The sequence below is a fragment of the Cygnus olor genome, chromosome 2 (assembly GCF_009769625.2).
Source record: "Cygnus olor isolate bCygOlo1 chromosome 2, bCygOlo1.pri.v2, whole genome shotgun sequence".
NCBI classification, from domain to species: domain Eukaryota; kingdom Metazoa; phylum Chordata; class Aves; order Anseriformes; family Anatidae; genus Cygnus; species Cygnus olor.
The window spans coordinates 91,481,686-91,507,474 of record NC_049170.1 but is presented as its reverse complement, the minus strand read 5'-3'; the positions used below and the strand labels follow the sequence as shown (position 1 = coordinate 91,507,474).

Genomic DNA, 25,789 nt, shown 5'->3' with positions numbered 1-25,789 from the left:
AACTTCTATGTTTTGGTTTGTTTTTCCTTTATTTCATTTGTGAGCGTGTATGTACGGATGTGTAACCTATACGAATTCAATGGAGATACAAAGCAGCATGCTTTGCAGATCTTCAATCATTTCCAGTGCATAAGGAGAGAGGTGAGGGGGGAAAAAAAACCACACACAATCTGTGTCCCTTTGAACAAGAATGCTTTGTTGAGCGTTGACATCAGTCGTCTTCTGGGCTTTGCCCTAAGGGAGCACAGTAATCTTTCTGGCCTCAGGGATGCAGTCTGGCTTTTCTTCCTATTGACTGGAGGCTAAACATAGTTCTATTGCACGCCTTTTTTTTTTTTCTTCTTGGAAATCTCACCCATAATGATGAGAAACGTCCTCCTAGTCAAGGGATTCTTGAGTTCAGTTTGGGAATCCTTAGTACTCTTATACCATTCCTTCAAATCAGGCTTTTAACTGAAGAAGGCTGAGAAAGCAGGACGTTAAGAGTGCATGGGTTTCTTCATATGCACAGCCATGCACATGTCTCACTCCTTTGGAAGCTGGGAATTCCTCAGAAGCAGTTTCTTCTTAAACTCCTTGTATTGCACTAAATCAGCAGTTCTCTCACATAAAGTTCAAGATCAGCATAACAGGCAGCAAGAAAGTTTAAATGCAGTAGAGAGCTTGTGAATTCTTAGGGTATGTTTAGTAATCCCTGTCTGTGGCTTCAAGAGCTAATAAAGACTATGTATATTCACACCAGAAGACAGATTTTATTTTTTGCAGATTAAAAACGGCTTGCTGCAGCAATGCAGTCCAAATGTCTGCTCAATATGTTTAATATTAACTAGTCCTTTATACTGATTAGTATACTTCTGATTATCTCTTTACCATCATCTCAGTTGCTGCTTAATTACTATCTTTCAGGAGTAGGATGCCGTAGCTCTATAGCTGCTATTTTTGTCTTGCACTGATAGTAATTTTAGAATAACAACTTTTCTGTAGTAGGCATGCGTTGGAAACCTGAAGCACAAAACATGAGTGAGTTGCTTTTGAATTTGTGTTAAAAAGCCGTAGTAGGGGTAGTGTGTTGTGTGAGAGCTGTACTTTCTTTCCCTACATTTGAGGCACTGGCCCTTTGGAGTTTGTTACACAATTTTCTGGAGCTGTTTGCCTGGGCAGCATGTTGCTTGGGCAGTCCTTTGAGTATGGGCTGTTGATTCAGGGCCTTCTGCCAGCTGATTGCCCAACACGTTTCCCTACTGTACCTTGATACTTGTCTTACAATCTGTTCTCCAGTACGGTTATTTATACATGCAGGAGTTCTGTTTACTTTGGGAAAGAAAAAAAAATCAGTTTAAATAAATTTTTCCATAAATAGCTTGTCTGCTTTATTTTTTAATGACATTTTTCCAGTCTGGGTCCTCCAGGTTTAGCTTTAATTTTTTTTTTTTTTTGTAATTAAAGAAGTTCTTAAGTAGTTTGAACCTACAATAGCTGTGTTTAGGGAAAAGTTAGATGGAATGTCTCCTCTCAAGTTTTACAGCTGTGCAAAGCCTGGATGATGAGTACCTAGAACACATTAATAATGCCCAGCTAGGCACCATTGAGGGATGGGCACTGCAGGATCAGGCAGCAAGATGAATTCATGACCTTAAACAGATTTTGTAAGGCTCAGCAAAGTATATATACCATCTAATGGAGAAAGGTCTGTGTTAGTAGTAATACTAGCAACCTCTGTGGGTCCCGCACTTGTAGAAGACAACAGTTGGGTTTCCTGTCATTCTTCATACCGTCTCTTCCCCAAGGTTCATTCCCCAATTATATAATGTCAAAATTTACCCCCCTGCCATGGTTCCTCTTTTTCAATTTCTCTGCTGTCTTCTATTGACTCTTAAATGTTTTGCGTAGTTTGCAGCTTTCAATTCTTTCTGGTTAAGCCTTTCTTCTACTTCACAGCAGTCTGTTTTTTGATTCTTCAATTTCTGGATCAATAGTGTATGAGATGTTAGATGTGTACTCCTGGCATTGTATATTTTCTTTGCCAGGTAGTTGATCTGCCTGTCATGTTTAATACAAAGGGAGTATTTTCATCAATATCATAACATGAACAAAATAAGGTTGGAGGCTAGTAAACCCTAATATCTGAAAGCACCTAAGTAAGATTTAATGAGTGTATCAACATGCTGGAAAAAGAATGAGATAAGTGTCAGAGCCACTACGAAGTACAGAAAGTAAAGATGCTATCTATAACTGTTAAGACAAAAAAGATGAGATTTTAGTGCATGATAAAAATATGATACGTGATGTCTCTTCCATTACACTGTGTTACTTGTATGTCGGGCAGTTCTAGCTTCCTTATGAAGTGCTGTAAATAGTACAGCGTACCTGCCGATATCTTCAAGGGTAAGGAAAATGTTTGCTAGTTGTGTAAATTCTCGTCTCTTAAATATGATGCAAATATCACTATTATGTACAGTATGCAGTGGCATTTTTCACTATACTCAGTTCTTACTTGTCTTGCTGAACTAGATTCAGGACCATTGGTGTGTGTGTGTATATATATATATATATATATATATATATATTTAGGGATTTCTATTTTGAGCAGTGTCTTTGGTGTGCCCTTTTAATCTTTTTTAAATCTTATGTATGGTGAATCAGTTTCATTATGCAAGGGAAAATGATGCGTTTAATCTAGTTCTTAGTATTAAGGTTTAACAAGATAGGGAACTTAGCCACAGCACTTTTAACAGAGTTGTTCTGCTGTGGTTACCTTTTAGACCTCCTATTCTCAGCTTCCTGAGAAATCTTTCCAATCTTTCCAATGTTTAGCACTTACTCCAGAATGAATCAGTTGTAGCATGACCTCTCCGTGAGAGAAGTGGAATGGGAGTTATCTTGCAGAGGGATGCTCTACCAGGCTTTAGTGATCAGAATCCTAAGGTAAAAAAGCTGTAACTCATTGGTTCATCTGTGTATCCCTTCCAGGGTCTTGAAGACAATTGGTGACTCTTTGGAATATGATAGACAACACTGTCAATGCTTAGGTGTTAAAAACAAGTTGGTTAGATGTGTACCTTTCTGTAAATTGTTATTTGATGCCATGTATCGTGGGAACCGGGTTTATTACAGCAATGAATTTTTTAAAAATGCTTGCTTTGTGTAGGTAGGTTCCCATTTTTCATGCATGTATACTCAACTAAATAGGTGCTTTAGAGTAGAATAGCAGAGAAGATCATTTGAATTAGAGCTTGATGTCTACCATTATCCTTGTTTCAGAAAATTCCTACAATTACATATTTACTGTAGTTTAGGGTTTATCCTGAAAATTCAAAACAACCAGCTGCTTTTAACTGTAGTCAAAGCTAGAAGACAACTGGATTGTAATATTAGAAAATGCTTTCTTTTTAAATGATGCGTTGTAAACAAAATGGCATTAATTCTGTATGAGTTACACACAAAGTCAGGTAAGGCTTGTTACAAATAAACTGTCAATATTATGTCTGACTTGCAGGAAGCTTAAATTTGAGATTGAGGGAAAGTGGGAGTGCATTGACTTGCAGTTGTCACTGACAAGAGCTATGTGACAGCCCCCATGGCCTGGGCCTCAGAAGGCAAAAGCAGGGACTGGAAGAATGATAAACTACCTACCCCATGTACGAGGAGATCAGGTTCAAGACCATCTAAGGAATCTGAATGTGCCTAAGCCCATGGGACTTGATGAGATGCATCCACGAGTCCTGAAGGAACTGGTGGATGTAGTTGCTAAACCTCTCTCCATCATATTTGAGAAGCTGTGGCAGGCAGTCTGGTGAAGTTCCCACAGACTGGAAAATGAGAAACGTAACCCCCATTTTTAAAAAGAGAAAAAAGGAAGACCCAGGGAACTACAGGCCAGTCAGTCTCACCTCTGTGCCTGGCACGATCATGGAGCAGATCCTCCTAGAAACTATGCTAAGGTACATGGAAAATAAGGAGGTGATTGGTGACAGCCATCATGGCTTCACTAAGGGCAGGTCATGCCTGAAAAATCTGACAAACCTGGTTGCCTTGGGCAACCTGGTCTAGTGGGAGGTGTCCCTGCCCATGGTAGGGGGGTTGGAATTAGACGATCTTTAAGGTCCCTTCTAACACACACCATTCTGTGATTCTATGAATTAGAAGGTTATAAATCAAAACCTATATTTAAAGTAACATAAAGCTTTATAACTGCTTTTACAGTTCTAAATACTATGTGTAATATTGTTTTCTGCAAACTTTGTGCTTCTGTTGTTTGGGGGGGGGAGGGGTGGAGACAGAATGGGTTTATTGGGAATGAGTGAGTAACCCAGGGTGGAGAACAACAATTTCGAGTATATGAGGAGGTTTTGGAGCTCTTGTCTGTTGAGAAAATGGGGCTGGAATGCATTTGGTGTTGCTTGTAGGTATGCATGAACTCCCTACTGACTCTGTGTCCCATTGAGTCCTGGCACTTTCATTTTACATGTAGTACTTGAGCAGGAGGGAGAGAGCCCTCTCACATCCTATAACCAACCTGAATAACCTATTTTCTGGTGGGTTGATTGTGTCTGTGGCAGTAAATGTATCATTAAAAAATAAAATAAAAATGACTGCCTATAGTTACTGAATAACAGAACAGTCATTATTTTCCTCTGAATGTATGGGGTGGAGGGGAAGGATTTTCTCTTTCGTGTGAAAAAGGAGCCATCCTTTTCTTGGGGAGTGAAAGAGGGTTTTATCCAGAGCACTGAACTTGTCTCCTCAGAGTATTGTGAGTGGAGAGAATTGCCTTTCAGTGTAACGATGAGTGTGGCAGATTTAAGATAACCTTGTCCTAAGCTAGGACAGTAAGAGTGCCCAACGCTGGCTGTTGTGAATCTCATACTGAAGGCCTAATAATCTGTACACAGTGTGTGAGAAGCTCAGATGCCTAGGTCAAGACTGTGGAGTCTGTGAGGGAGGGTGGGTATCCAAGAGTTAGAGAAAAGATGAAGCATTCTGCATCCACACCTTTTTTTGTGTGCGTCAGGGCCACGTAGTCTGCTGCTTTTCATCCTGAATAGTAGTTTTAACTCTAGTCATAGATGAATTGTTCTCGTTGTGAGGTGAGAGTCAAGCCTGGAGACATTTGTGAAACAGTTCAACAGTGGTTTTGTCTGGAGTTAAAACAAAGCCTGACCCTGTTCCTCTTCAAACAAAAAGATGCAAATTCCACACTAGTTTAAAATAGGTGCAAAAACAATTTTAAAATGTAGGTAGCATTAGAGTATACACTAGTGCAACATGTTGAAACTGTTTTATAAACGTGTAAGAGGTGTAAGGCTGTTAAAATTCTAGCAAGTCATAGGTAAAACTGAAATGGAAACAGTAAGGTTAGTCCAAACAGAGCCACAGAACTTGGTAGGTTAGGGGAGACCTAAGTAGGCTCTTCAGTCCCACCTGCTGCTCAAAGCAGGATCATCGCTGAATTCAGACCTGGTTGATCAGGGCTTTATCCAGTCACACCTCGGAAACCTCCAAACATGGAGAGTGTGTGCCTTCCCTAGGCAACCTGCTCCAATGTTTAATTATCCTCATAGCATAACTCTTTTCCGTATATCCACTGGAACCTTTGCTATTTCAGTTGATGTTCGTGGTCTCTTATCTGCTGCTATCTGTATACTGTCTGGCTCTGACTTTTCAATAACAACCTGACAGGTTTCAAAGGCCTGCTCTGAAGTCCCCCAAACCTTTCTCATCTCCAGGCTAAGTGTGCCTAGTTCTGAGCCTCTTCTGATGGAGTATGTGGTCCAGCCCCTGAACATCACTGTGGCCCTTTCCTAGACTCTAAGTTTGTCAGTGTCCTAAGTTGACTGCATACGCCAGCTTGGTGTCTTCCAAGAAAAGTCAGTGAAGATGCTCCATCTCTTTCTCCATGTGGTAGATGGAGTTAAGTAAGACAGGCTCCAGGAAAGATCCCTGAGGAGCTCCACATACAACTGGTGTCCAGGTAGCGTACAAACCATTAATCACTGCCATCTTTTACCCACAGTTTTATCCACCCATCTAAACAGTGTCCCAGCTTGGATGCAGTGATATTGTGGGAGACAGTGTTGAAAACCAAATAGTCAAGTTAAACAACATTTGTTGGTCTTTCATTCAAGATTTTAAAAGAGGGCATAGTTTAAGATCTTCAGTGTGCATGACTGGTGAGTGATTGAGCATTCGGCTTACCACCCTCTTCATCTGAATTGCTTGTTTTCCCACAGCATGTCATATTTTCTAAACAGATATGAAAAACTAAGTCTGTCTTAATCTACAGACTCTCTGGCTATACCCCCAGTCATATGTGCTTTGTTGCTCAGCCTGTATAAACTTCATCACATGCTTTTTCTGAATCAATACAGCTGAACAACTGAGCTGACACTTCTTCCTGCGTCATTGCTACGGTGCTGTATCTGGTTGCAGTTAAAGGCTCTGCTGGCTGCATGTGTGTGACTTTGAAGTCTGCTGAGTTGTCGGTGTCATTTAAAGGCTATTAGGCAGCAATACTCTTAGTATGGTCAGAGTTTAGCTTTTCTAACTTTGCTCCAGCAGAAGAATTCAAGTCTTCACTTGGCCCTGTTGACAATGTCTGCAAGTCTAAAAATCAGAAACTTTGTTCCTATTAATAAAATATGTTTGAGTAGGAATTAAGACAGTTAAAATCTGATCCTGCAATGACTTAGTTGCTTTTTTGGATCTTCAGAATGCTTTGTATTAGAGCTGGTGGTGGTTAGGTTTGAATATTTAGTTGAAATATTGTGAGTTTGTGGTAATATGTTCCTGTGTCCCCTTTCATTGTGAAACAAAATTATCGTGAGACAGAGCTCCCTTACAGATTTTTTTCTAATCTGCTTTATAAACAGATATTTTTGTTAATATTTACATGGAGGCTGTCTTGCAACTGCAAAGAACTGATGCTACGGTCTTTTTTGGGGTCGCCATAGTGATTTCATTTTTAACTAGATCATTATGCATCCAACTAAAAGCCTGCTTTTAAGTGGCACTTTGTATTATAGTGGCTTTGGAAATGAACTTGAACACGCACAGCATGGCTGATATCTTCATATTGTGAGAAGGCAACTGGTGTACTTGCCAGTTTTTTTCCTGGAACTGAAAAATAAAAGAACAAATTGTCATTTTAAACAACTGAGGTGGTTGTGGGTCAGCAGTGTGTGACTGAACTGGGCAGAGTGTTTGATCTGATTTGGCTTGAGCTCCAGACTCTGAGAAAAAGATTTCCACAAAAGTTGTAAAGCATAGCGAATCACAGAATGGTTCGGGTTGGAAGGATCCTTAAAGATCATCTAATTCTAACCCCCCTGCCATGGGCAGGGACACTTCCCACTAGACCAGGTTGCTCAAAGCCCCATCCATTCTGGCCTTCCCTATTTCCAGGGATGGGGCATCCACAGCTTCTCTGGGCAACCTGGTCCAGTGCCTCACTACCCTCTGAATGAAGAATTTCTTCTTAACATCTAATCTAAACCTACCTTCTTTCATTTTAAAAACATTTCCCCTTGTCCTATCACTACACTCCCTGCCACAGAGTCCCTCCCCAGCTTTCCTGTAGGCCACCTTTAGGTACTGGAAGGCCGCTATGAGGTCTCCCCGGAGTCTTCTATTCTCCAGGCTGAACAACCCCAACTCTCTCAGCCTGTCTTCATAGGAGAGGTGCTCCAGCCCCTTGATCATCCTCACAGCCCTCCCCTCTGGACTTGCTCCAACAGGCATATGTCCTTCTTGTGCTGGGGGTCCCAGAGCTGAACGCAGCACTCCAGGTGGGGTCTCACGAGAGCAGAGCAGAGGGGGACAATCACCTCCCTCGCCCTGCTGGCCATGTTGCTTTTGATGTGGCCCAGGATATGATTTGCTTTCTGGGCTGCAAGTACACGTTGACAGCTCATGTCGAGCTTTTCCTCCACTAACACCCTCAGGGCTGCTCTCAATCCATTCTCCACCCAGTCTGTGTTTGTGCTTGGGGTTGCCCCAGCCCAGGTGCAGGACCTTGCACTTGACATTGTTGAACCTCACGAGGTTCGCACAGGCCCACCTCTCAGGCCTGCCCAGCTCCCTCTGTGTGGCATCCCTTCCCTCCAGTGTGTTGGCTGCACCACACAGCTTGGTGTCATTGGCAGACTTGCTGAGGATGCACTCAATCTCACTATGTCACTGACAAAGATGTTTAAAAGCACCAGTCCCAACACAGACCTCTGAGGAACACCACTCATTACTGATGTCCACCTGGACATTGAGCCGTTGACTACAACTCTGAGTGCAACCACCCAGACAATTCCTTATCAACCGAGTAATCCATCCGTCAAATCCATGTCTCTCCAATTTAGAGACAAGGATATCAGGTGGACAGTGTCAAATGCCTTGCAAAAGTTCAGGTTGATGATGCCAGTTGCTCTTCCCTTATCCACCAGTGCGGTAACCCCATCATAACCCCACCATGTTTGTCAGGCACGATCTGCCCTTAGTCAAGCCATGTTGGCTGTCACCAATCACCTCCTTATTTTCCACGGGCCTTAGCATAGCTTCCATGAATACCTGCTCCATGATCTTGCCAGACATGGAGGTGAGACCAACTGGTCTGTAGTTCCCTGAATCTCCCTTTTATCTGCTTTTAAAAATGGGGGTTATGTTTCTCCTTCGCCAATCTGCGGGAACTTCACCAGACTGCCTGCCACAGCTTCTCAAATATGATGGGGAGAGGCTTAGCAACTACATCCACCAGTTCCTTCAGGATCCCTCAGGATCCATGGATGCATCCTATCAAGTCCCATGGACTCGGGCACCTTCAGGTTCCTTAGATGGTCTTGAACCTGATCTCTTCCTGCAGTGGGGTGGTTCTGTCGAGATCAAATGCCTAGGTGGAAAGAAACAACCACAAGGAATGCCCTATTAACCTATAACAGGAAACTTGGTGCATTACCAACTTAGCAAATTCTACTGAATTTCTGTCCAATTACAATAGCGAAGTTTTCCTATGTTTGCATGGTGTTCTGAATCACCTTTAAGCTCCTGATAAGGTGCTGATGATACATGTGTGTAAAATAAGTGAGCTGGAAAGCTGATATTTCTTAAACTGCATTATGGTGTTGGGGTTTAATTTCCACAATAGTGTTTTAGATTCTGTTTTATTTCCCCTGACATGTAAATATTTGTAATCCATTTAATGGCGTGAAGGCAGCCTGGGTAGCCAAGCTGAAAAATGAAAAAGTAAAACTCAAAGCTTCTTGTGAATTACTAAAATTTTTCAAATCAAACTGTATTTCTGGTGGCTTTTTTTTTTTTTTTTTTACCTTTTCCTAATCTATCTATACTGTCTGAAATGGATGGAATATAATGGATATCGTATTCTGTCCAAATGGGCAACAAAAATTGTAGCTTGCAGGGAGCCTGATAGGGGAAAAAGACTGACACTTTTTGCAGGTTTGTGCTTCCTCTTCTCTGTATCTAATTCTTTTTCAAAATGTCACTTTTCCAGATTCTGATTGATATTGTTTTTCTGCATTCTAACTATGGGACCAGAGGTGGTGTTAAGAATCACTTCTTTTATGTGCCTAGCCTTTTACTTAATAAGAGGATCTGTTAGTTGACACGAGATATAAGAAATCAATTTTAGCTATAACCTAATCTTTCTCTTCCTCATGTGGACAGTCTTAGGACTTCTAATTTAAAATGTTTTTTCTTTAAAGAAAAAACCAAACCACCACCACCAAAAACACACACATCAGTTACTTTTCATTCTTCAAAATGAATACAAACTGCCTATTGCAGCGCTGTAAGGTGTACTTTTCCCCCATCAGATCTGAACGTTTGACAGAGCAAGAAATTAAATTCGGTGTCACGATAAGAATTTATTTTGTTTTACATAATTCCTTCTCAGCAGAGTGGAGGTTAGGGGGCTGAGCTTCTTTTCAATACAATAAGCCTAGATCTGGCATTAGTTCTTCTCTGAGCAGTGATATCATCTGAGAGGGGTGATTTCTATAAGCTTAAGCTATTGTCTAATTATTTTTTTAATTATAGTAATTTTTAAATATAAACCACATGGCTGTTCCTATTGCATCTTCTGTCTTGGTAGAAAGAAATCTAATTTGTAGCGATCTTCCTAAATTGTATGTATTTGGCTAATTATGTTTGTGTTTAAAAAGAATCATGTCTTCTAAGCTGCCCGCCAAATGAACTATTTTTAGTGGCAGACTTCCCTGGTCTGGCTCTTTTTTTAAATTGCAGATTATGAACTAGTTGTCAGTAAGTCAGTAAGTTTTTCTTGCAGACTTTTCTCAGTCTCTGGATTTTTGGTTCTCTTCAGGGAGGCAAACAATTTGAATTGATTCTTTGGAGAGGTCCTGCGACTTAATGTATGAAAGAACAAAGTGAAAAGTGCTGTTTGAAGTCTGTTGCCTATCTGAATAAATAGATAGCTTATAAAAGGGTTTGTTTTTGCATATCAAATCTGGTGAGCTTCTGAGGCAGGGCCACCATAGAGCTTTGTCCTCAAGTTCTAGGCTCCATTTGTGGTTGCTGCTTCTACGTTTTGTGGCTCTGACCTTAGTTAATTGGCTGTAGCTGTCAGGGTGATCAATGATTAATATGATTTATATGGAAGGTTTAGCACTTTGTAAAACCTTGTGCCAGGTAAGGGAATAGGTAATTAATGCTAGCATGTGTATGGAGTTAATTTGCTGCTATGAAACACAGCACAAATGGTATGTATTTACGTTTTAAAAGAAACAAACAAACACGGGAACAATTGAATGAACTACGTGAACATAAACAGCGCACATTATTATGCGGGAGGAGAGGAGTGGTTGTAAGGAACTTTTAATTTTATCCAGACAGGTATAATTGCTGCTCTGTCATGATGGGATTCTTTATCCTCTTACTACATATGGAAGGTAAAGCAAAGGATCTCTTCAATACAGAGGATTTCTGGACTATTTCTGAAGTAGTCTATGGAAGCTTACTAAGAAAAGTGAATTTGTGAAGCATACATATGCTATTTGTAACAGAATACACATCTTTTTGCTTTTCCAGGTCAGCATATTTGGGGCGGGATTCCTGTTCTGTACATTAAAAGCAATGAACAGCAAGGCATTATGCAAGATGCCTGTTCTCAGAACAGCCCTTCCAGGTGTTGCATCCCCGCTGCGGTGCAGCTTTGTGGCCTCCTTATTGCCCCTTACACAGCATTCAGGAAACAGCTTTTGGCAAGGCTGTGCAGTGTGACCTATAGGCGAATGATCGCGTGGGGAGGACGGGGGGAGTGCATTTAAAAGCACGGATAGCTTAAATCAGTAGTGATTCTATACTGATGTAACCTCCCCCTGCAGGCACTTCCTTGCTTCACTGACAAACTTCTAGGCTAGGAATTGGAAGCAAAACGTGTATCTTGTATCTTTATTGGCTACGACCCCATCAGGGACCCTGCAGGCTTCCTTATATAAAGTCCTTTCCACTTGTATTGCATGTGTCTAACTGGGCACTGCTGCAGGTCATCTCAGCTGTGTCTGTGCCAGAGGAATGTTGCTGGTAGAGCCTTACAGGTAATTTTTCTTGTTGTAACAGTCATAAATGTCCTATTTAAAAACAAAAATCTGAAACAATTAAGCCAGACACAAATACAGGTAAAATGCGTATGAAAGAAATGTGTCCATGTGGAAAATACTGTTTGTACAATTGCGTCTATTTAAAAACCACTTCTATTCATGGAGCATTCAAATGCAGATGCAGAAGAAAGCTAAGATGTCTTTTGAAACTTTGGTAGTGCCATTAGCACAAGAAAGTGGAGATTCTTTGCTGAACTCTAGGGATTCTCTTCTAGTACTGCTTGCCTCTTCCTCCTTGTTCTCTTCTAGGTCAATTGAGCTTACGTTGGTGTTCTGGTTTACTGTTCAAATGCAGTTTAAAGTCATTATCTAGAATCTCTAGCACTCCATCAAAATGACCTCTATATGCTTTGTGCAAGGGGGTAAAAGGCAATTCATGCAGGAGAAGCAAAACATTACGTTTAGTGCTATCTTGCCTTAGAAGTGGCTGCCAGTCCAACACCCATAGCTCATATCAAGTTCTGTTGTCTTCTGGGAATCCAGAGCTGAGAACTGGATCTCAAGTGGAATAAAGTAGCTAAGAAGTTCTCAGCATCTTTTTTTTTTTTTTTCCCTGCATCCTAGCTTCTTTGTATTTCTGCAGCTGTGTTTTTCAGCTTGACAAGTATGTAGTATTTCAAGTGGGTCAGGAGAGGGAGCTGGCAGTCTAGGGGTGAAAACCTTCTTTCCGTACAAATAACTATTTCTGTTGTACCTCTGAGTGCAGAAATGTATGGGGAAACTTGTCTGTATCTGAAATAACAATAGTCCATACTCACTTTTCTAGACCTTAAAATTACAGTTTTACTTTTGTTGTATGGCTGTTTGTACTTCTTGGCTGTTGCCAGAGGATCCCATTTAGACGTGTTGGTAGTGCTTTGAAGCACTTTGAAGAGGTCTGTGTTGCCTGTGGTATATTTAGATGGTAGGGACAGTAAACAAAATCTCACTTTCACATGAGTCTAATAAAATAAAAATGCCAGCCCTGATATTAGGGTTGCCAATAGTAATTGCGCTTACAGTATCTGCTTGCCTTTCAGGTGGTGTTTGGAGAGAGTTGAGGTTCTTCAGACTGCCATTCCTTCAGATGATCTCTGACTTGATAGAAACATAAAATTGCCTTGTGTAAGGGTTTCCCCTGCGTGGTGGGTTAGCCTTGGCTAAGAGCCGAGCACCCACCCAGCCGCTCATTCACTCCTCCCATGGGTCAGGACAGAAACCTCTCTGCTGCTTCTTCCTCCTCACACTTTCTTCCTCTGCTCCAGTGTGCGTCGTCTCCACAGGCTGCAGTCCTTCAGGAATATCTAACTGTTCCAGCATGGGTCCTCCGTGATCCACAAGGGGTATTTGCTCCAGTGCCTGAATCTCCTCCTCTAACTCTGTGGTTCCCTCTGCTGTTCTTATCTTCCTCTATTCTCTCACCCGACATCTGTCTGGCACGTTCTAACCTTTCTTAAATACATTTTCCCAGAGGCACCACAGGCTCACCTGTGGTCTGTGGTGGCTCTATTGCAGAGATGGCTTGAACCACATCTAGCACAGGACAGCCCCAGGCCTCTTACACAGAGGCTACTCCTGTGGTCTGCCCACTACCAACGCTTCCATCACATACGCCTTCTAGATAACGTAGGCCTTGAGAGGTGATAATTTGCTCCTTTTCACCAGCAACACGGACTTCTGAAGCTCTAGGTATGCTGTAACTCATTTTTGAATGGCTGTGCTGTAAAACCCAGTTCGTAAAAAATGCATATTTTGAAAACCACTTTTGCTTTCAGAAAAAATTAGCATCAGAGAGACTAACAAAGCTGGCCCGCATGCTGTTGTACTTGCCCACTTTGGGAAGAGGCAGGATGTGTTTGAGAGGTGGGAAAGAAGTGGTTGGAAAGCAGGGATGTGTGAACTGGCAAAGGAAACCCTATCCTCAGACCTCAAACCCTCTCTCTCAGACCTTGCCTGACTTTCCTGAAACTATATAACATTTCTAAGCGTTGGATCTGTGTGTGACATCTTTCCAGCAGGTCAGTTGGCATGGGTTTGGACTTTTTAGTGAGTTACATGCATAAGGTAATTCCCTCTCTGATGTCTTTTTTTTCCTGTGGCTTTTCTGCGGTGCCATGCTGACATTCTAATCTCTGATTCATCTCATTGAGTTTGTACTTTATGAATAATTCAATTCCTATTTTTTTCTATTCCTTTCTTCATTCCTATTGCAGAGTTGGAAAATAGCATCTTTTCTCCCCACCCTTTATTCTTTGTGTTTTGAGTTTGCTGGGTTTGTTTTTCACTTTTTTTTTTTTTTTTTAAATTCACAAGATTACCCTCGCATAGCAGGTTAAAAGCTCTGGCCAAATCTCTCCTATCAGCCTATGCCATGTTAGCATGGTGAAAGGTGGTATGATGCAACTAGAAGCCATTTGGTTTTGTGTAGTACCTTGCCTGGCACATATCACATATAGTGATCTATTTATTTGTTCTTGTTCAGCTTCTCCATTGCACCACTTCTGCAGACTTTCTACCTTGAATCCTTGCCATCCTGTATAAGAAGAACAGAGGTGCTGTTTGTCTCTTGCAGTAGTTAATCCCTATTTCCACCGTCTTTAGCAGGGATTGAACACTGGTTCTTCTTACCAGTAACTGGTGGAGAGGTGGGGTTGAGTGCTGTAGAGAAATACTGGTGCGCAACAGTAGTGAGGTTTATTGTACCCACTGTTTGGGCATTTTTTTTCTTAATATCTGTCTGTGAGTTCTTATTGGCATCTTTGTCACAGAAACCCAGTCTTCCAGCAGGGAGAATGTACTCAAATGGTAGTGCGCTGTTTCTTTAGCTGAGGCTTCTGACAACCCGAAGGAGATGGCTTGGCTGTTGTCATTTGTTGTTTGTTCATAAGCTGCTTTTGCCCAGAAAACTGCAGTTTCAGTTTGGGTTTATTGACAAAAATGACTGGAAGCGAAACGTTTGTGCATTCAAGGTAATAAATAAGCAACCACCACTGAGGCGATTTTTTTCTTCTGGTTGGGTTTTTGGTGATGAATGTATGGATTTGGCATTTGTGGTGGGGGGTAGAGGGGGTTCTTTGTTTTGGTTGTTCAGGGGAGGCTATGGGAGGCTTGGAGGCTTTTAAATTTTATTTTTAGCTCATTTCTCAAAGCAGCTAGAATCAGTTTTTTCCTTCACCTGAAACTTCACATGCATCATCAGTTGCATTTTCTTCTGGGCACGTTCAGGAATGCTGCTTGTTTCTATGGTCTGTACCATATTTAAACATAATTTACATGCGTTAGCAGGCTCTGAAGCAATGCAGCTGTTACTGGCATGACAGGGTAAGAGGCTTAATGGTCATTTGAAGAGTGGCATATTTTCAAGTGAGCTTGGAGCCAGAACTGAAAACTCGAGTCAGTGGTCAACTGGTAAGAAAATAACCTAACATTTTCAAGGAGCTCAAGCAAGTTAGATCATCCACGGAAATAAGATGTGTTAATAAATTTGTTTTTCTTTTAGTCTTAACACTGAATTTGTTGTGGCTACTTCCCTGTAGCCCTTAAGTGACTAAGCTTAGAGGGTGCAGAGAGTCTGTTGAGAAACTGAGGGCTTGACTATCAAGAAGAGAGTTAAAGGACAGATGATAACAAGCACCAGAAGTCAAGGTTAATAAGAAACCCAAATGGCTTTACACATGTTTTGCCTGTAACATGTCCAAAATGCTAGGAGACTGCATTGCCAGTGGCTGTTAAAAGGCAAAGCGATATATATTATAGTATATATAATTTAGTGTAATATAATACTAAATAATACAGCTGGCAGAGCTGGTAAGGCTTTAGGAATACAACTGAAAAGTGAGAAATGAGTTAATAACAATTGAGGCGTAAGAGTACTGAGCAGAACATAATGAGCCACCTTCTTCCAGGAGATGCCAGGGAGAGGCACTGATTGCTACAGAGCAGTATCAGGCCTGTGGAGCAGAGGATTGCTAGCTACAAATGCTCCTTTACTAACTTGCCAGAAGCTAAAACCTGGTTATCTGTGACCATGAGATCACAGCAGCCCACTCTGCAAAAATATTTGATGTGTTACAGAATACATAACGTTGTGCTTTCTTTAGGGAAAGAAATTAAATTTGCCCTATGTGCTCACTCCTGCTACTACTCAGTATTCAGTTTGGGAAAGATGTCAGTTAACTGGCTTTGACTTTTTTCTTTGCAGTAGTTTATTTACCTTTTTTCATTTTTTTTTCTTAATTTGCAGGCTATTTCGTGTACTCTTGGCCTGTCTGACAGGTTGTTTTCCCAAGCACAACTTTAGCTATTTCTGAAATCTGTTAATCCTTAGTTTGTAATGCTGCAATCTGAACTCTCTGGTGTGACTCAACAATTGTTATTCACTCCACTTGTGCCCATGTAATGCACCACACTTGGTTTCTACAGACTACTTTTTGTTCCTTTTCAGAGCACTTCAGGTTTGGGAAGGTAGGCACAGCAGCTAACTTACTGTGTGGGCTCCTAGACTGACCAGTGATGTTCTTGCACCACATCTGCACCAGAATGGGAAATTTTTCTGGCTTCTGTATCCCCTTTTCATGCCTTTTGGCAGAACCTTTCAAACAATTCTGGCATAGCTAAAATAACGCTGAACAGCCTGTTTGGACTGAACCGGTTGATGTAAAATGTCTTTGGCTGATGAATTTGCCCCTTCCTTCTTGCCCACCAAAAGTGTGTTAAAACCTCTTGCCTATTCACTTGTCAAGTCTGGAAGAGCTTCTCATTGGAGAAGTTAATCTTTGTTTTGTCAGGCTTCAGCTGACAAGAATTCCCAGGTTCCCTGAGACTGGAAGTCTTTGGCAGCTAAAAATTCAGGCCTGCTCCACCTGTGGGCCACGCAGCTGTCACTGTGGCTTTACAAGGGGCTTTATGCCTGTACCGATATGAGTTCCTGTAGGAGGACCCAATGATAAATCCTCATTAAACTAAGAACTTTCTTTGATCCTGTGTTTCATGGTCCCAAAGAAAATATAATGGGGGAAAGAGGGATATTGAGGAGGGCTGCCAGGATACAGCTGGCATGACTTTGAGGGATGAATGGCTCACATGGCTGGCTGATGTGAGAAACTTTTTTTTTCCTTTTTTTTCTTCTAGCTCTCAGTAGTGCCTTATTATGGAGCTTCCCAACCTGAAAATGTAGTTCAGTCTTTCTGTGTTTCCTCAAGGACAAAGAGGCAAAAGGGAATGCAGGTAACTGCCTCACACTAGTTCGGTTTTACCTTCTGCTGCAGATGTAATTTGTTTGTAAGCTCAACATTTGAAATGCCCCCCACTGTTTGTCTGTGAGGTTTTATGGTGCGCACACAAGTTCTCCTGGGAGTCAAGGAACACTCCAGCAGAAACTGGCAATGATTTAGTTTTAAAAAAAAAAAAAAAAAAAAGGTTTTGCAACTCTCATTACATCACTCTTCCCAATTATAGTAACTTTCATAACAAAGTAATAACTCTGTGTAATAGTCTGTGTATGTTGTTTGTTACTACTACTCCTTTCTTGAAATATAGGTTGTGCAGATATTCTGCATCTGAAAGTTATGAACCATCTGTCTAGCAAGGTAGGACTATAAAATATTCTTAGCTTAAGTGCTTTTTTTACGTGTGTCTTCCAAAAATATCCACTAGGTGAAGCTGTGTAGAGTAAGTGTGCTTTGTTGAATTCCAGCTGATTATATCTTCTGTGGAAATTTTGTTTGAAGTCAGTTTCATATTCCTCACTTGATACAAGGTTTCGGTAGAGAAAGCATTTATTTTTTCAGCTTCTGTTATCTAGAAGGAAGGGAGAAGGAAAAGACCATGAAAATACGAAGTTTCTCATAATCTGAATGTCGTTTCTGTTAGAGGCTACGCTTATGCATGTGGGCCTCAGCCTCAGCAATTCCTGAGGAAAACCCCTTCTATTTTGTCGATACCATCCATTTAATTCAGCCCACAGGTACCGATTTATCAGCCTGTGATCTGACTCCCTAGGTTGTCAGGCAGAAGGAAGGAGAACAGGTCATCCTTTACGGTTAGTAGAGGGGAGGAGTTCCTTTTATCTCTTTCCCCTGAGCGGAACATCTCAAAACCAGGGCTTTTTGTCAGCAGTTTGGCTGTGGCAGCTTTATTATCTACACGGTACGAATTGCTGGGAAATGTCATTTAGTGACAAGTTAAATGTTATAACCTCCTGTAAGCTATGTATGTAACAGTGCACTTTACAGTCTAGCTGTGCAATGCTGAGCTATTCTCCGTGTAACATACGTTGAACATTAACTACTATTTGGGTACAGAAGGTGGAGTGTGCACTCTTTGGTTTCTATTGGGCGTGTGGCATTTTAAGGCAAACATGCGGGTAGTTAATGCCATAGGACAAGCAACCAGGAATAGTGATCATAGGGCATCAAATCAGTATTCCCCAGTTCTGTGAATTCCTCGTGTCTTGCCTTTTTTATTGCTTCGGAGGGTTTTCTTCTCCCTCATTTGAGTAGAATCGGTCTTAATTCTGTTGTCCTTTGGCATCTTTTAACAAGAGCTGAATTTACTGTGTATGAGAAAATGTTCTGGATATTTTTTTTAAACAAAAATATCAATTTAATTAAAAAAATGGTTTATAACAATGATTGGACATCAAAAATTCCTAACTTCTTAGCCATATACTGCTTTAAGAAGCTGTCATCTTGTCTGCCTTCAGTAGTTTGTTGAACTTTGACTAACACTGTCTATTATTGACCTCCTGCTCCCCATGCCCTAAAATAATAAATCGGTATCTTCTGATGATGGCTTAATGCTTGTCTAAGTTTTTATGCAACTTATTTTAATGGCACTCCTAATGCTCTTCCTGAAATTAGAACCTTATCGATTTGATTTCTGTGTTCCACACTGTTAGTCCAAAAGAGTTGCTACTTAGGTGTAATTAATAAATTTTATTTAAGCTTGATTGACCTTAGAAAAAATAGAGCTGAAACTCTTCATTTTGTCTCTCACTGGAGAAGATAGATTTTAGATAGTTTGGAAGCCTGGACAGGAGTTTGTTTGTGTTATGATTAATGCTGCTACTGCACAGAAGGCCAAATTAAAGAAACTGAAAGTTATATAGATCTCAGTTGAAATTGGTAAATTCTGCTAGGATTTGGGATAAAGTGGGAATGCCTAATAAGTTAGGGCATTAAAAATAAAAATAAAAAAATCCTCAAAGCAGAAGGAGGAACAGCAGGCAGAGAATTGGTTCCAGACCTGTTTGCTGTACGTTCCTGTATAAAATAGAGCTGTAGCTTCTGTCTCCTTTTGGGGTTTATGTGGGTTTATGTTAATCTCATTTGTAGCCAAGCTTCCCCCCCCCCCCCAGATTTGAAAACTTCCTTTCCTGAGTAACACAACAGGGCTTGCAGAAAAATTAGCTTGTTATTCTCTCTTCCTCCTACCCACCTGTAACCTCCATGCTTCACTTCTAGCATTGAAAATTGAAGCACTGGGTGCTTAAATTCTGTGCTCTGAACAAGTAGATGTGCAGATTGCAGCTGAGCTTTAAGATCAGCTTACTTTCTTACTAGCACCGTAGTCTATGATTTGGGTTAGCTTTGTTTCCATGCCTGTGTGTTACAAGTGTCATGCTAAATAAAACCAAAAAGCTGTAATTCTTTGCTCCATTTGAAGGCTATAAATGTGATTGCAATTAGCAACATGATTGAAAGATTCTTATCAAATCCCATTAATTTTCCTCATGGTGCTCTTTAAGTATTCAAGCTGTCCAGAATGTATTTTGCAGCTTAAGTGGTGGTATGTGGCACTGCATGACTACAGTTGATATGTGATAACAGCCAGCAGATTTCGGGCAGTGTGTCAAGCAAGTGTTTTAGTGGAGAATTTGGCTTCCTGGGGTTTTAAAATGTTTGCTCCATGATTTGAAAGACTTAATGTCCTGTAAGTGTTTTGTTTCTCTCCTGTACTCTGAGTTACAGTGAACTTTGACTGTTTTCTTTGAGAATGAAGTCGGATGCTGTTGGAATAGCTGCAGATGGAACGTGTCACTTATTTCTTGGAGAAAAAAAAAAGTCAACGTGATTCTTCAGAATACATAGGATTACTATTTAGACGCTATTTTCCATAGTGCAATGCTTCTCCCTATATTTGAACTTAAACCAAAACCCCACACCACTGTCTCCCCAATACACACAGTTACAAAACAAATAAACAAAAAAAACACTTTTTTCTGTTACAGAAACATGCAAAGGGACAGGAATTATTTGACCAGATTGTATATCATTTGGACCTTGTGGAAACTGATTACTTTGGCCTACAGTTCATGGATGCTTCCCAGGTTACGGTAAGTATAAATTTAGTTATTTTTTATGTTCTGCAGTAGGTTGTGTTTCATATTCTAGAAGTGTTATCAGTGCAGTTTCACAGAGATGTATAGGCAGTAGGGCATATACTGCTGAAACAACTGATACTGTGTTTGGATTGTGCAAATAAAGTTAAATCCTCAAAATTAGGCATATGTCGTTTTGTGATACGTGCATGACTTCATCATGCTAAGTATGAAAAAGCAATGATTGTGGGTAAAGGAAAACGTGCTTCATTTAGTAGCCTCGTGGTATTAAAAATGAATTAAATCTCTTACAAGCAAAGGTTTTGTGCTACTCCTATCCTAGCTGTTCCATGCAAAGACTGTGTTGCTCTGTAGACTATTTGCAATAGGAGAGAAAAGCTTTCCTTCTCTTCCCTATCCAGTAACGCTCACCGTCTGCAGGAAAAAGGTGGGAAAAAAGTACAGTATTTACAATGCAGAGAGATGAGGTTAAAAGACTGCAACCTTGTGTAAACTGTATTGCTATAAATTAATTATTTTCTTTGTTCACCTTACATGCTGAGGTATCGGTATGAGTGCAGCCTGGGTTGTGGATAGAGAGTATGCAGACTTGGAAAATGTGTTTGCTTTTAGGTTATCTGGTCAGCACATAAACATTTTTCAGAAAGCAAGAGAATAAAGATGTGTTCTGTGACATTAAAACAAAATAATGGGATAACAGCAGAAACATTGACATCTTATTAAAAGCAGGTTCTAACTATTATTGTGTCAGAATTCTTGGCTTTATTCTCTAACAAGCATGGGTCAATGTGATATGATCAGATCAGTGTATTACCAGTTGCACTGTCATGGTCTGTGTATTAACCAATAGCTTTGAACAAAAAATAGCAAATTTGTCTGGATACCGTAATGAATTAATATTTAGAAAGGGAATCTGTGCTTTTGGGGAAGAAAAAGTTAGTAGATTAACTGTATAAAAATTAACCTAATATCCCAGTTAATTTAAGGGTATGTATTTGTCACTGGAAAATGGTTTTTGAATGAAGTACGTCCATAATGGGTTTGAGGTTCTTTGTAACTTTGTGCACCTGTGTTCCTCATAAAATGTGTATTACATGAAATGTATAGCCTTTTATGATGGAACTAACTGATCATTAGGACACAGCTAACAGAGCAGTGCCTGCTCATTAGAAGAGAAAAGGATGATATTGTAACTGATTGTCAAATCAGCTAATTGGGAACTTGATTGTTCAGAGTAGTTACCTATAAGGAGTTCAGTAAAGTTTGGGAAGAAAGGTGAAAGGGAGAGCGAAACATCTTTTCCTAGCAAGAAAGAGGACAGACTAGAACCAGAAGACCTGGCTGAGGAAGTGAAAAATGCTCCTTTTCTTGGATGTTTGCAAAACTGAAGGCTCTTTTCAAAAGAGTAAGAAGGATGAAGCAGAAATGTGAACAAGTATGTTTTTTCCATAGATAGCTCTATCCCTGGTGTTCAGTGCAAAATGTGCCTGTATGTGCAAGTGTTTTAGAACTGAGCTTTGTCTGTGTGCTATTTCTTTCCTCAATCATCAGGTTGGGGTGGGGATGTAAAAGTAAATCATGACATCTACTGTTACAGAAGGATAAGAGCTATGACCAGCTTTTGGGGACGTGAAAAAGCCAACAGTGTTTGCAGGGCTTTGGGTTATGTTTTCCTGGATCTGGACGGGTGATAAAGTCGTGACCTCCACAAGTTCAAGGCTAGAAGCTCTCGTTTGTTTTGGGGTTTTGCCTGGCTGAAGCTGAGCAGAGCGTAGAGCTTAGAGGGATTCAAGGCACAAGCTTTTATCGTCCCCAGCGCTCTGTGTGCAAACAGGTGCCATGCTTTCAAAAGCCTTTCATGGTCTGTTTTGAACTTGTGACCTGCTCATTTGATTTGCATAGCAATTAATGCATAGCCTTCGCGTGCCTCTGCTTAGTGCCAGCCAAGCCACACAGTGGCAATTGCAAGACTGGGAGATTAAAGTTGTGTAAACTCCTGGAGGCTCTAAGGCTATGTCTTTATTATGTATTGTTGAGTGCTAAACATCTTTAAGCCACCATTGTAAGTAAGAGAACACAGAATGGTCTTTGAATGGTGGAGATTGCTTCTGTGCTCCAAGGCCAACAGCTTTTCAGTGCGGTGTGTTTCTTAGTAACTTTGCCAACAAGTCAGACCAAGCAGTGTTGATAACTGATATGGAAAAGAAAATCATTATTAGAGCTTGTCTGCTTAGAAAAGGTGGGGGGAAACTCTTATGTTTGAACAGCTTATTTTTAATGTATAAAAATAACACCTTCAATACAACCAAAAAAAACCCTTAAAGTTGGGAAAGGCAAGATGTCAGCAGTAAGAAAATACTGTAGAGCCTATTCATTGACTTTTGCATCAGTTTGTATCTTGTGCTGTTTGAAGATATCCATGAATAGAAGGATGGAGAGAATCATCCAATCTAAAGAGCTGTAAAAGGTTTATTCTAAAGCAAATCTTTGTGTACTGCTGTATTTAAGTTACCTGGTGTTAGCTCCAGAAGCAGAAATACTTGGGGAGGAGAGGGGTTGTTAAGTTTTGTTAGCGTGTGGAAAAACTTCATGTAGCAGAAAGTCTTTATTCATAAGTGGGAAGGTTTAAAACATGACACAGGTACACTGCCTGCTGATGTCCACTACCTTGACTGATTACAATTTATAAGTTGTAATGAAGAACTAAACTGCACCTTACTGTAGTTGCATTATAATAGCTTTGAACCAACTCTTTTTCCTACCAAACTCAGTAACGTAACTCCTGAGACGTTGTGCTCTGCAGCTCTTCTAGTGGTCAGAAGGGAGTTAACTTGCTGTGCCAGGGTCCTCTAGGCCATCTCCAAGGTGGGGTGCATGGGAGATGACCCACTGGGGTGTGGAAATAAAATATTTTCTGTGAAAATGCCCTGGGAGACGGTGACAAAAGCCTTACTGAAGTCTAGGAAGACAACGTCCACTGCTCTACCTTTGCATGTTCAAAAAAGTTTGGAGACCGCTGCTGTAGCGCAGCTCTAGTAAATGTAGCAACTTTCTGAAGCCCTTCAAATGTCTCCATCATTTTGGAATAAAAATCGTGCCCTGCTTTTCTGTTGTTTCTGTTTGTGGAAAGGAGGGAAGAGAGGAAGGAAACAGGAGTCAAAGGAATCATGCCTGTTTATAGGCCCCATCCATTCTTGTTCAGCTAATTGTTACAGCACTTAAACAGGGAAGCAGTCCTTGGGGTGACTGAAGGGTGTCACTCAAATGTAGAAGGGGTCTGCAATGGTTTAGTGGAAAAGTTTATTGGGTTTTTAATTACTTTTAATGGGGAGGGTTCTAACAAAGCAGGAAGACTTGAAAGCTTTATTCAAGGCTGGAAATAGCAATAGTAAAATCTCGTGAGATCGTACTACAGAAGTAAAGTTGCTATGAGGAAGTGGTTTATTGTTTGTTTGTTTGTTTTTCCAAAAACTGGTCATGTGAAACACATTCTGTGGTTGTTTTGGGTTCCTGACATTTATTTTAGACTGCTGCTAGCTAGTGTTTATTCATTTCATGTTCAGGCTTGTTCTTTCTTTGTCTCTTACTCCAGATTATCATAACAAAAAGAGCTTCTGGGTGGTTTACCACTCTATATGAGCTGCACCATATTCTAAGATTCTCTCAGGATACAGATCTCTCCACTTCTATAGTTGCATACTTAGTCCTACTTGTCTGTCCTGTGATGGCAAAACATGGATGCCCTCCCTGTCTCCCGCGTTACAGGAATTCCAAACAAAAGGATTGCTATTGTCGGTTAGCCTGGAATTTCCTTTTGTTTCCCTCCTGATTCTGTTTCTGATTACAAGAACATCTGTAGAGTAATTGAGGAGGAAGAAAATTGATACAGCTTTAAATATTGTTCGTTATTTCCAAATGGGCTGCTGTAATCCCTGAGGTGTGAAACTTGAGTTGGGAATGAATGGAAGCAAAAGCATTAAAATACCTTTTTCTAAAGTATCTCTAAGTGAACGTTTAACTCCTGTATGTCCAGTCTCTAACACCACAAAGACCCCTTGTCCTTGGCTTAAGGAAGGGTGATACAGAACCACAGCCTTTCCCAGCTGGGTGTATATTACAGTCTGCGGACGGTTACACCATTTTGAGCACATGCTCACACCCAGTGTATCTGGCACATTGGGAAGCACTGGATTCACAATGTGTGCAGCAAGACTTCTGTGCAAGGACAGCCTGTGCCTCCTGCAGGTGCTCGTGGCTATGACGGGGGCCAGAGTTCCTTGAAGAGGTGAGAGCCAGGACTGTATGGCAGTGAGCCATCCTGGCAAGCTGCACTGTTTTCTTAATGTTGACTTGCTCCTAAATAGGATTTTGATTGATTTACAGTGAGAGGTGAGAAGGCAGCAGAGGGAGGAGATGGAGAAGAGTGGCTCTGATGAAAGCAGTATTCCAAGTGAGAAAATGGAAGGAAAAGAAGGGGCAAGGACTGTGTAGCCCAGACTGGCCCTAACCATCAACAGTGTGTCAGGACCCACTGATCCAGACACTGAGATCCTCATCTGTATAGATGCTCTGGAGATGCATCTGTATGGATGCTCAGGATGCTTCTGATTCTTCTGGGAGGGTCAGGATCATGTATGCTTCACCACATAGTTTTTCAACACTGCAGTGTGAGAATAAAGCAAGTTGGACAACAACAAATAATATCTCAATGCCTTTGTTTTCTGTGTTTCACTTTGAACTAGGCTCCTGGATGTTTCAGCAGCTATCGGCTCAGAGCCCTGGAGATACTAGGTGCATCGTGGCTACTTCTGCTGTATATAAATTTTAATTAAAGTGTTTGTTGTCATTCAAATCAGGATTTTTTTTTTCCAACTGCTTGCTTTTGATATTAATGCTATTACTTTTTCTCAAGTGTGTGAGGGATGTTAGGAAAAAAGAGCAACTCAGTTAACCTCAGTGTGATATCTGGGAGTCTTTTTCCTTATTTACTGCTTAATACTGTAACTGAGTCCTTGTTAAGCAGGGAAAAAAAAATAGGACAAGCCTTAGCGTTCAATACATTGAATATTGGGAGAAAGTGAGGCTGGTAAATACTTCAGTAATGCAAAAGGTTTCCTTTTCTGCTTCTGTCTTAAACATCCCATTTCTCCTTAAATAAGCTATCAAATTAATCTGTGACTGTTTCCTCTCCCTGAATGTCTTGTTCCTCTGGATTATGAGCTCTTTGGGACTGGTGGTTGCAGGCTGTGTGTGTGGATTGTAGCCCAGAGCAACAAACGCAGGTCGCAGCTGGAGGGTCCCAGGAGCTGTGCAGGTAACAATATCATGTAATACTCAGTGCATCAACTACTAATAGTGGCAATGATATGAATGCCAACTCAGTAACTGTGCAAAGGCAGCTTGGCTGTCTCCGTAGAGATGCTGAACATCTGATGAATAACTACTTCCAGCTGCAGCTGTCCGGGGCTGTATTGCAGCCTGTGAACGTTTTGACAGGCTCCAAAACACTAAGAATTCCCAGAGTGTCTCCAGTTCTCAGTTTTCCAGTAGTGCTTGCTGTTTCCAGGAGGGCTGGAGTCCATATGGAGGGTAAAGACTTGAGAAGCAGCCACACAGGGCAGGTTGTTGTGAACACTGTCTATTAGTGATGCTTCTCCACCTCTTTTTATGTGTATAGAAGTCAAGTGCCCAGTCTTTCCAGGACAGTGAACAGATATTGCTCTTTTGTTTTTCCTTTTTGCATGGTTGGAACAGAAGTTGAAGTGGTTTCCCTTGTTCTGTTTCACAGATTTAGTCAGATTTGTTGTCTGTTTGTTACAAATTGTTTCAGTTTATTTTTTTTTTT

At 40.9% G+C, this 25,789-nt stretch overlaps 1 protein-coding gene across 7 annotated transcripts in view; it reads left to right on the top strand.

Moving 5' to 3' along the window:
- EPB41L4B (erythrocyte membrane protein band 4.1 like 4B) overlaps positions 1–25,789 on the top strand; it is a 174,467-nt gene that overhangs the window by 30,859 nt on the left and 117,819 nt on the right. For 4 of the 7 annotated variants that reach the window (XR_005817370.1, XM_040548997.1, XM_040548996.1 and 1 more), the window contains exons 2-3: positions 16,734–16,829; positions 19,834–19,938. Coding sequence is in view for 6 of the 7 variants with exons in the window: in XM_040548997.1 (XP_040404931.1) it covers positions 16,734–16,829; positions 19,834–19,938 (201 nt within the window). In the remaining variant the exon portion in view is untranslated. The remainder of the gene's footprint in view (positions 1–16,733; positions 16,830–19,833; positions 19,939–25,789) is intronic. The other 3 variants (XM_040548999.1, XM_040548998.1, XM_040549000.1) reach the window with 1 other exon arrangement.